The sequence below is a fragment of the Cyphomyrmex costatus genome, unplaced genomic scaffold (genome assembly GCF_001594065.2).
Source record: "Cyphomyrmex costatus isolate MS0001 unplaced genomic scaffold, Ccosl1.0 scaffold664, whole genome shotgun sequence".
Taxonomy (NCBI): Eukaryota; Metazoa; Arthropoda; class Insecta; order Hymenoptera; family Formicidae; genus Cyphomyrmex; species Cyphomyrmex costatus.
The window spans coordinates 275,326-287,886 of NW_017280227.1; the positions used below are offsets into that span (position 1 = coordinate 275,326).

Here is a 12,561-nt window from a genome sequence, read left to right on the forward strand (position 1 = left end):
AAATTCGATAAAAAGTTAGCACCCCATTTTTAAAAAATGTAAAAAAAATGTTTATTGAGCGGAACTCTTGTTATTAACTATAGGGAACTCTTCGTCTCGTCAAAGAAAGTGGGAACTCTAATCAGAACTCCTGAGTACTATAGTTGGGGTGCTAACTTAACATACCCCAATTTTTGAGAGAAACTCTGCTTTTTATGTGATAATATAATTTATATTTAATATATAAGTATAATATATGTATATATAGCTATAAAAAATTTTAATACTTTTTACAATATACTAAGTGTCTTTAGATAATTGTTCTACATTAAAGATAATAAATATATATAATATTTACGCTTTTTTCGTTTCTTCCACGGTTAAACAGTTACTCCAAACAGCGCTTATCTAGAGACATCCTACATGTAAATAAATATGATGTTATAGTCGATAAACAGTTACTCCAAACAGCGCTTATCTAGAGACATCCTACATGTAAATAAATATGATGTTATAAAGTTTTTTTTATCGTTTATGTCAATTTTAAGTAACAGGTATATTAAAATAATAATTGGTAACATTTAATGTAAAAAGACACTAGTTTACAAGGTTTCTATTTCTCAATGCCTAATTAGTGATTCGTATCTACTTTAATCCGTATAGTAAAAAAAAGTGTATACGAAAAAAGTGTTATTTAAATTTGTAGAATTTATTTTGCAGCTTATATGTTCTTTAGCAGCTAGAAATACGTAAGAATCATCATTCAGACGTTGAAAAACAGACAGCATTGTAAATCAGCGTTATTAATGACATTCTCTCGAACACGAGGTAATTTTAATTTTAACATTGGTCTTTCGCGAGCACTTCGTTGCGATGCATTTCATGCGCATGCATTTCAGATTCTGATTCGTATCTTTCAGCGGCAGAAAGACGTGCAACCTTTGTTACTTGCGCGCGTAAGCCCCATCGGGCATGTGCTCATAAAGTCTAGATTATTCTCGCAAACGCCACGGCTAGGTTGGCATTAAGAAACGCCGGTACAAAGCAACAGAAAGAAAAGCGTGCGCGCCGCGCCGTTGCAATTCACGCGTTGTAACCCGGAGGGCTGTTAAAGCAGATATTACGGAAACGTTGTTTTAACATCAGCTGCGAACTATATCCTAAGGCAGAGCCTTTCCCGCTGTTGTTTTGAATTCCGCCTTTGCTTCCCGTATCATGTAAGCCATCCAAAACAATGTTACGATGAAGTTACATTATTTTCCTGGGGCCTCGCGATGGTAAAACGCCAACGTGCGCGGAGCCGCGTAAAGTGATACGACGAGAGAAATCTTCCTTTACGAGAAAGCAGGAAGTTTCGGCTAATATTATTTTTCGCGAGTACCGCTAGAATAATCCCCGTAAATAAAGATTAAGATTCAGGAAGGAACGAAATTGGTTAATTCCGCAACATCTCGCGATTTCCTCGCTGAAAAACGAACAGCGTTGCTAAAAAGGAAACGGTGCATAATTAAACTGCGAGATATATCCCTGAATAATTTTCAAAAGAAACTTTGTTTAAAAAATATATGTACGCTTATGCGTGTACAGCGTGCGTACCAATGTCCGCGCCGGAAATGAGGATTTACATTGTTCTTAGCCAGCTGGCGAGTACAAATTCCATGTGGAGAGAATTATTTCAAAAAATGCAATTACACGCGCGCGCGTACTGGTCTACACACGGCACCGCAAGCTTCATTATTCTCGTGTACTTTCGTCGTCACTGAAAGTTGTCGTTCGCACCGTCGAGAAATACGAGCAAACGAGAGCGGCATAAATCCCATTTTCCTGGCGTTTTCTCATCCATTTAGCGCCGACAATGCATGGTCGTATGTATAAAATATTTGTAATAATAAAATATTGTTTCGCACATAACTCGCGGCGTTATTAACCGTTGAAACGTATTTTTCTCTGACTGAAAAAATAATAGCGGTAGCTTCAATTGAAAGATTAATATGTTTTAATTATTTAATTCATTCAAGAGATGTTTAGAAATTATATTGAAAAAAAAGCCTGGAATAACACTACCCAAGTGGGAACAGAATACCATAAACCAGCATTGACTCCTGGCAACGTACCGATTGTGTATTGAAAAACGGATTTCGTTTTTCAGTACTAGTTCTATATTAGACCAGTATTAAATAAACAACATTATGGTACTCTTCCAGCGTGTGAATCGGTGAATAATAATACCGAGCTAGTATATTATTAGTAGATTTTCGGTATGATATCTGTACAGAAATTAATAAAGAAATGTCTTTACATATCAGTACAAGAACAGTATATTGCCGATATATCATCGATATCATATACGTACTGAAATTGACAGAAGAAGTATGTCAAGCGACAATACCGAACCAGTACATTGCTGGTAGATTTTCAGTACCGCATCTATATTGAAATTGTCAAAAGTAACTTATCGGGTATCAGCATTGAAACGGTACATTGCCAACGGATTATCTGTGCCATATTTGTATAGAAATTGGCAAAAGGAACATGTCAAGCCACTGTACCGAATCAGTACATTGCCGGTAGATTTTCAGAACCGCACCTATATTGAAATTGTCAAAAGTAACGTATTAACCTAAAACATTTCTCTCTCATGCTTTTGACTGTGAAAAACGTATCTGTTACGATTGATTTATATTTGCTGTGATAAATTTATTTTAATATAAGAGAAGTAGTACGGATTTTTTATACAATACTAGTACTGTGTGTGTTATAATATTATTAATACAGAATCAGTACTGGTACTTATTGTGAGAAGTCAGCATCCCTAAATGTGAATTTTGATAAAATCATTATTGCATTTGTTTGTCCACTGTTTGTCCATGTTTGTCCACCTATTATTTTCGTTTGTCCACCCTATTATTCTTATATTTTTCATAATAATGAAAAATAATCACTTGGGGGTACTACAATTTTTTTTTTGTGTATAACTTTTTTTTGGAGGCTGGACAAATGAAAATAACGGGTGGACAAACGTGGACAAACAGTGGACAAACGAATGCAATAATGATTTTACCAAAATTCGTATTTAGGGGTGCCGACTTCTCAGAGCTGCTCTGAAAAGTCAGCATCCCTAAATGCGAATTTTGATAAAATCATTATTGCATTCGTTTGTCCACTGTTTGTCCACGTTTGTCCACCCATTATTTTCGTTTGTCCACCCTATTATTATTATATTTTTCATAATAATGAAAAATAATCACTTGGGGGTACTACAATTTTTTAATAGATTATTCAACATTATTAAAACCGATATAAGATGCGTAAACAGCATCAATAAGACAATAATCGTTGAATTGTTAGTCAATTCAATTCGTGATATTATTGCGGTAGTTTATTACGTTTCAAGTAATCAAAGAATTACGTATGTAGTAGAAATCGATAAATTTAAGTAATTTAGGATTTCTTTCTTTTACTTTACGGAACAAAATACATAAGAATCACTATTAGGGAGTTAAAAAAACATTGTAATTTGCGTCATTACAAGCAATTCAAAATAGTCTCTAAAATTGAAAGACGACGGAATTGTTTAAAAAGTATATTCTTTTTCAGTGTAAGAATCCCTACAAGAAACATCTGTGAATTGCTGAGAAACAGAAAATTGATCAAAATTTGTTGCACTGTGTTATTATTAAATACGAGACATTTTTTAACGCTGTTTTCACAAGAGATTGTTCTTAAAGAAAAATATAATTCGTCAATTTGTCGCTACACGATACACGCGGAAAAAAGGATGTAACTGAGAGAGTGTTTTTCCTTGGTCACGTACGAATCTTGGATACGCCGCGAAACCACGCGACGCGAAAAATTCCTGGCATGCAGGCGCGGTCCGTGTTTCCTCGCGGGAATGCATATTACACATACGGTTTCCCAATCGTTTCCCATTGTCGCGGGCGCGCTCGTCCGCGTGGGATTCCGGTCACGATCGCCGATCGCACAATGGGATCCTTCAGAAATTGCGGGCAAATCGCCCTTATGGCCGCGGCCCGCAGTCCCAGGGGCAAACATTGTTCGTACTAGAACGACGAGCCGTTCGCGGTGAAAAGCCGGAGGAGTACAATGTAGGTACGCGAAACGGCAGAACGTGGATCAGCACAGGGCAAGAGACGAACAATGATCTTCCGGTATCCGTATGAACATGCATAAATCATCGATATGACGAGGGCTAATCGTCGCCGAGCCGAGCCGACGAGATGCGATGCGATGCGGCCTCCACATAACGGCCTTGAAATATCACCCGCGCGTGCCAACGCACCCTGACGATTAACTCCCGTTGCCGATAATGACTGCCTCCTGAAGGTTTATGGAGGCCCATCGGCAATGTCCGTCGAAATCTATTGCCAATTACAATTATCAGCATCTCTGTTTCGTGAACCCGGCGTCACATCGCCTCCGACAATCGAGCGCAAATGAACGTCAGTTCTATTGACATACAGTGTGGGACGGAGCATAGAATCAAAATCATCTTGACAGAAGCACGGTTTTTTCTAAAGTATCTAAAAATTTAAGTAGACACACATCTGATTTTACTGATTAAATAATTATGTACGATTCTAAAATTGGTTACTACAATGTCAAAACTTTTTAAAAAGTTTTAAGCATTGCTTATCATACTTGAGATTTCTACGTAATAATACGAAAGATATTTCGTCATCCGTCTAATATTATATGTCGATGAGATTAGTCTTTCCTCAGAATCAAGCCTGCAGCGATTTCTCCAACGAAGGGATGCGGGTAATTAGCGCTGGGCGCTTTTCTCACGACCATGCGGCGCGCGTACATTATGTCAGTGAAATTTTAACGCGGGCGGGAAATGCGAATTTAATTTAACGGTACTATATTTAGCGCGGTAATTAGCGTTGGAAAAAGACGATTTTCAGATGAAACAAAGCGAGAGCTGTAAATAATGTAAGGTATGTAATCAGCGCGCTTAATAATTTTAAGCCATTCATTATTAGCTTATTATGCATTTGTGTTATCAGTAATTAATTCGTTAGAGTTAAAGAATTCGCAAAATTAATTCCTGTTACATAAATATGTATAATACGTAAAAGGGTGGGACTTAATAGGGTCAAAATTTATAAGCGCGCAACGCACTGTATAGAGGTACATTTTATATAGTCATTACGCTCACGTAAAATGCAAAAAGCGGTCTTCAAAAAGCTCCGGGAGAGCCGGGCTGCAATAAAACGTAATAACGTATAAATCAAAAGGATGCCGGGGTCAATAAAATTCGATTGAAATAGCTTTGGCACATTTGTTAAAATCTCCCTCCCGCCGACGCATTAGAGACTCGGGTGCGCGACGTTGCGTAAAATACAAAATACAAAACAAGTGTAATGCATCAATAAACTCGACATGACCGGTATGGATGCAGCAAAATGCAACTAATGCGCAACTGGTATTTTCGAAGGAAAAAAAAAGAAAAACAAGAGGAAAATAGCGATGATGCAAATTTTGTAAGCGCGACGTGTTTCGGCGAATTCCTTCGTTACTATCAATCAGCATACCATAGCGTGTTTCAGTTATTTTGCAAAATAACGTCCGCCGGATGTAATTTTTATTCACGCGCTAGGGGCGACGATAACGCGCGTGATTATTCGCCCAGCTATCATCGCGGCCGCTCTATATACACTGAATTTTCGTGTCATGCAGCGTCCATTATTCTCAGTTTCAGTATGCGGAAGTTATTGGTAAGTAAGACGGTCTTGGACCCGGGCATTATCTACGAACAGTAGTTCTCCATGGACTGGGGCTTTAACTTTGGGAGTCGGCGATCCTTGCCACAAAGCGAGGACGATAGTTTAGCTCGGTCCAATGTGCTAGTTCGATTAGTTACATGGCTCGTACTACGGCTTATGGTTAACGTCGAACGCTTAAAGCCAAACGCCCGCTGATCTTCCCGCTGCATATGTATGCGTCCCGCAGCGTTTCGCAGACGATCCTATGATCTGTCCAAGTCTTTCGAAACTCCCCTAACGATATCGCATGCCATACTGGAGCAGCGAACTGCGGAAAACTATCTCCATATTTCTGTGGAAGTTTGTTCATTGAGGCTTGAAAGAAAATCCTAAGTAGAGAGACACAAATCTCCTGTAATTTTGCTTAACAAAATTTTGATCATTAATTATTTTACGAATAACGTAAACTCTGTTTCATTAGAATTTTAATTCTTTATTGGCAATGTTAGAAAAAACATTAAAATTGATCTTTTTATTATAAATTCTGCGGTTGATCAATTCTAGATTTGTAAAAAAATTAATATCAAGTTCCATGTAAGTAGTAAAAGCTCATTGAAGCTTTCAATAGAGTGTAGGAACTTTTTTATATAGTCCAGAATAATATTGTATTTATGTATAAAAATATACATAAGAATTTTTTTGTGAATTCTGGTAAATAAAGTTAAAAATCTGTAAAAAATTAATAAAATATAATACGCATTAAATTCTATGATAGTAAAACTTCGTTTTTATATGGCATAATCCAAAGCAATAAAAATTGTGTGTCAATTCTGATAGACAGATTTAAATCTGTAAAAAATTAATGAAATACAATTAATTCAACCTCTATGATAGAAAAAACTCGTTAAAAACTTTCACAAGAGTTCAAAAATTTCTTTATGTAGTCAGAACAGTATAAAGATAATTAAGAGAAGAGTTTTTATAAATTTTAGTATAAATTTTAATTTAGTATAAACTTAAATCTGTAAAAAAATAAGTAACATACAATCCAACTTCTATGATAGTAAAAATTCGTTGTTAAATCTTTCACAAATATATAAGAATTTTTCATACAGTCCGGAATACATAAAGGTAGGTATATAAAATTTTTTTATAAATTCTGGAAAATTTAAACTTGTAAAAAATAAGTAAAATACAATTAAAAAAAAAAACTTCTATAAAAACTCGTTGAAGCTTTTTCACAAAACTGTAAAAATTTCTTCATATAGTCCAGAATAATATAAAGATAATTGAGAACTTTTTATAAAAGAGATTTAAATTTATACTACATTCAAATTTATAATAAAATTTTAATTTACTATAAATTTAAATTAGTATGAATTTAAATCTCTAAAAAATAAGTAACGTACACAATCTAACGTCTATGATAGTAAAAACTCGTTGAAACTTTCACAAGAATTTTCCAGATTTTTATACAGTCAGGAACACTGAATATAAAGATCTACAATAAAGTTCGAAAGATTAGGTAACAAACTAAAAATTTCCACATTGCCGACAAAAAGTTAAATGTAATGATAATCGTCAAGATACTTGATGTTAATTATTACAAGATTAAGATACGATCTCTCGCGTTCCAGGAAACGCCCGAGGTACTCGAAATTGCGAGCGATTATTTTCTCGCGTTACACAATAGCCGACGGTTTCGCCGCGGGGAACAATGCGTTTGTGTAAAATAGGAAGTCGCAAATAATGGTCGAAAAAATTCGGTTAACGGAACGGAGAAATAATCTGACACGCAAATTTATCCGCCGTCAGAAATTAAAGCGGACATAGCCGAATTTTTCCTTGCCCTCTCCTAGCCGCGCTTGAAAGGAAAGCTCGCCTTTAACAGCATGCGAGACAAAAATTTCAGCGAGCTCGTTTCTCATCCGCGGCTGCGCCGACCAGCCGCCGCCGCCGCTTTTCTTTCCATGTAGCCCGGCACGTAACAAACGATTCGCGGTGTGTCGACTTTCAGCGGAATTTTCCTCTTATTAACATCGCACTATCGCTGCACCATATAGATATATTTAACGTTTGCATAATGTGGTCTCTAATATACATTGAAAAGGGATAACATTTGAGTTGGCAACAAAATCGATCGTGCAGTTACATAAAGGAGCAAATTATAATTAAAATTATAATTTTCAAACCAATTTTTAATCGTTTCCTTTTTGATATAATTATGTAATTAAATACAAAGAACCTCCTATTATATTAATTATCATTATTATGCAGTATTTTATATATTTTAAAGCTGTATCGTTCCGTTTTTAAGAGAATTTGAGCATAAAAAAGATAATATAATAGGTAAACGCTTTTAAAGTTTAAAATGCTGTAAAAAGATAATTATATATAAAATCATTCGTTATATAATTAAATAACTATTACATTATTCATTTAATTGGAAATTGTATGGCATCTTTTCCATTTAATTTTTAAATATAACTGCTTTTGCACAATTTGGCTTCTCAAATTATTTATACGTATTATATACATAAAGTATTATATGCATATGTTATTGTATATACATATAATATATGTATGAATAGCCGAAATGCAAAAGTAACTATATGTTGAAATATTGTATCCTTTGAATTTTTTAGCATCTTGATTAAGAAATTAATACTTTAAATTGTGTAAAAACAGTTATAAATTTTATAAAATTGAGGAAGAATCTTTAAAAAAAATTGCAGATAAAGTTAAATCCATACTCTGATCAAGGTTTACTGACCTTTTTATTTCTATTCGTTATTATTTTTTTATCACATTTTTTCCTTTGTTTAATATTTTTTATTTAAAACTGACACAAATACAAAGGAGGAAAACATTGTATTTTTTCAATAAATAATAATTAAATGTGTTGTTTTGTAAATAATATAGTAGGTAAAAATATACAGAATAAAAATTTATAATCATAAAAATTCTGTTTTTAATTCAAAAATCTTCTCTAAAATTTATCTGCTTTTGCATCAATGTAGTACCTTAATTTCAAAATCAAATTAGATTAAATCTTTTTCTTTAACTGCAAAAGTGATTAAATACATTATATTTTAATAAACAGAAATTGTATTTCTCATGCCATGTTAAAAACATTTTGTTAACTAAAACGATGAACTTTTCTTAACTTTTCCAAAAAAAAATATTACTGATAGCTTGAATCATAAAAATTATACAAGTTTTTCATCTCTCGCTAAAAAACACATCACACAAAAAACTAGAGATAATTACTTCAATATGTAATACATATAACCATCTTTCCTGCCAGATAAACTGTATCTATAATGATACAATTAATTATCGAGAATAATGTTATTAATCTTATTATCGAAAATAAACTATACTTAAATAAATTATTATTGAAAAAATAAACTAATATCGCGAGATAACTTTTATAGACTATATCAAGTCTTATTGGAAGCTACTCTGAAATAATAATTTAGCACCATATCTTTTTTTGGCAAAAACAAAAAATCTAACGAAAAGAGTGTTTTCCTGATTATTGTTTCATATCCGTACTTCCCAAGAACATATAATCGTTATAGCTTAAGCTCTGTAGACACCAGAGTATAGAATAGTCTGCTTCCGTCACCACAAAGAGAAGGCGGAATTTCGTGAATCAGCCTGAATCTCTATGTCGCCGGCAATTGCTCTTCATTAAATCGCTTCAATCGTGTTCGTTGCAGGTATCTCTCGAGAACACTGTTCAGCACCCGCCGTTGCCGCCTATGAGCACTGGAAGCATTCCCAACAGTTTGGGGCTACGATTGGAGGCTGAACCTCGACACTTTGCTAACAACGGACAGGTCAAGATCAAATGCTTCGCCGAGGTCGGCTCGCGCGTATACGAAGCCGAGCGTAAGGTGATGAAGGCGTATGTGAACAACCAGAGGCTCAGCGCTGGTGATATGCATGCGGCTGCACGCAGCATCCATACCAGCATCCTCGTTCAGCTGCTCACGGCGATCCTCGCGCTCGTTCTGCTCACAACGTGACCTATTGGCCTCCTTGCGTGAGTCAGCCCCTTCGAATGGGAATTACGTTGCGGCGCGCGCTCTAGAAACGCGCGACAGGTTCAGTGTCAGTTGTCCGATCCTTAAATATAAAATTAGACTTAGCGATTAAGCGACGGTAGACGATTAATCGATCGATCGGCTCGCTCTCGGTCCAACTACGCTTTCGCGTTCAGCACTGCTGTCGTATTTGCTTGTCGGCGGATTGCTAATGTAAAGAGACACGTGAGAAAATGTTGTTGAGATGAAACGATCGTAGCGGTTATAAAAAAAATTAATTTCTATTAATTATTATGCATTTTAATTATTTAATTACTAAAACATATATTAATATATTATATCTGGTGTATGTATTACTTTTTTTTTTATTTTAACGTCATATTTGGATTATTATGTATGATCTATTCATATCGCTGCCTTATTTTTAAAATGGTACAACTCAAAAAATTAAGTTTTTCAGAAAAAAAAAAAAAAATTATTTTTAACTTAACAGAAAATTATTGACTAACTAAATAATATTGACAAAAAAAATGCATTCTTAGTTAAACGTCATTTTTGTTTCACAATTTTTTAAATCCATTCTCTCCGAGTTGTGATGTTTTGACCATTCTTTATAATGTTAATTCACTTTTGATAAGGTAATATTTGCTTAACTTATTGATGGTAATAACTCGAAAATTACGTTTTTTGAGTTGTGTCACTTTTGGATAAAGTACGCAGTATGTTTCATATAAAGAATAAAAAAAATATTTTGAAGTCAATATTGCCACCACGGTAATTTTGATAGAAAATAATTGGATAAATGTACCTTCGCATATTTTAAGCAACTTTTTAGACCAGTATTCCTTAGTGTTAATGTACTTAGTTGAAAGTTTCCTTGTAATTTTTGTAGAGGTCCCTATCTCTCTTTCACTCTCTATCTTCCTTCGACTTCTTATCATATTTAACTCCCAATCTTTTTAACGAGTTCCAGATCCGAGAGACTCTTTAAAGTCGATCGCAGTCGTCATTAACTTTTCATTGAAGTTTCAAGATTTTACTGCTAATAGTAAATGTCATGAATTAGATAACGCGATCACAAATTTTTCGAGTAATAGTAATAATTTTATAATTTTTGATCTTGTATCCTCTTAAATTTATCAAGATTTAAGTTTCTCCAAATTTAGTTTAAATAAAATTTAATATAAATTTGGAAGGTTGCGCTCAATTGCGTTCGACTGTATTTTCGTAATAAAGTCCGTTCTATTTTGCACTCCGACAATTGCCGTCGTGGGGATTTAGACAGAACTAGCCGTACTTCATAGCATGCATGTCGTACCGCGGAGATATAAATTCTGGTGCAGCGCGTGCAAATTCCGTTTTACGACACGCGTGAGATTAACTACCGAAACGCGTATAAGTCACTACACCATGGCGAAACGCGAATTACGTATAAATCGATAAATGGATTTGCCGCGCCGGCATCAACAAAAACCGAGATTAATAATTCGAATACCTCGCATTGCAAAATTGCAAATGCGCGGTTGCACATTATATGGGTACAAATAATAATTTTATTGAAAGAGAGGCTCCCTTACAGGAGGTCTCATAAAAGTTTAAATTCGTGATTATTTTGACAAAAACAATTTGTATGCTGTTATCGTAACGGGAATAATGACTAAATAACATCGAAAATCCAATCCAAAGCAATACATTCGCTTCGTCATAATGAAAACGTATAATGTTGAATTGGAAATTAGTAAACCAAATTTTATTATCAACGCAGCATTCGCTCAGTAAAAAATTTCCAATTAACCATTCAATTTTTGTATTTCTTTCAAATATTTTCATAAAAACGATCCATCATGCAGTGTGTGGCATTCTGTCCACGGATATAGTTATTCTCGCGTACAATTACTATTTCATTATAAAACTGTTAGGGGGAATGGAAGTAACACGCGTACTTGTAACGTCATTACCGTTACAGGTTACTTTTCTTAACGAATTGCATAATAACGGCGTCACTCTTTTTTTTTTTGCAACTGTGACGATAACGTAGTTACATTTTTATGATAACGAATTTTATAATTACGTTTATTGTTACTTTTGCAAATTTATTTCTGACATAATTTTTTTTATACATTCAATCTTTAATCTTTGACTGATATTAACATTATAAGAACAAATTTTGAACATCTTTCAGTTTGGCAGAAGCGATGTCATGTACCACAAAATTTATCGTTAAAAATATCACCTCAGCCGGATTGTATTTTAAGACCGAAAATTTAATAGGCGCGTGATTTATAGAACTAGATATAATGTATATGTATAAATTCACTCTGAAATATTATTAGAGTACAAGCTCTAGCTCGAATTGAAAAGGCACTTCCTTTCTTAATTATGTTTTCATATATTGGACTAGTTTCGTCATTATTTATTGCTTTTATTAATCTTGTTTCAGCATTAAAAAAGTAACAAAGAAGTAACGAATCGTTACTTTTTAAATGACAGTAATATAATAATAAATTTGAGAATTATTGCAGTAATTAGTAACAGTAACTAGTTATTCTTTTTTTTAATCGGTAACAAGTAACGGTAATTAATTGCTATTAAAAGTAACTTTCCATTCCCTGGAAACTGCACAGAATTTCCCACGCACAATTCCGCGAGATATTTGACGATCTTTGGACGCGTCACACATACGATCGTCCGACGAATACGATGAATTTTCACTTGGCCGAGTGCAGCGCGGCTGTTTCACGTGTTTCGCTGCCGACGATACAGAGCGTTTGGTCACGAGAAGCGAGCAAGGACGTACGAGCGCG

At 34.4% G+C, this 12,561-nt stretch overlaps 1 protein-coding gene across 1 annotated transcript in view; it reads left to right on the top strand.

Annotated features, from left to right (window-relative positions):
• LOC108780018 (uncharacterized) overlaps positions 1 to 9,739 on the top strand; it is a 108,860-nt gene extending 99,121 nt beyond the window's left edge. Inside the window, exon 5 of the mRNA XM_018547588.1 lies at positions 9,431 to 9,739. Within this exon, the coding sequence (XP_018403090.1) occupies positions 9,431 to 9,739 (309 nt within the window). The remainder of the gene's footprint in view (positions 1 to 9,430) is intronic.
• Positions 9,740 to 12,561: the final 2,822 nt, after the last annotated feature.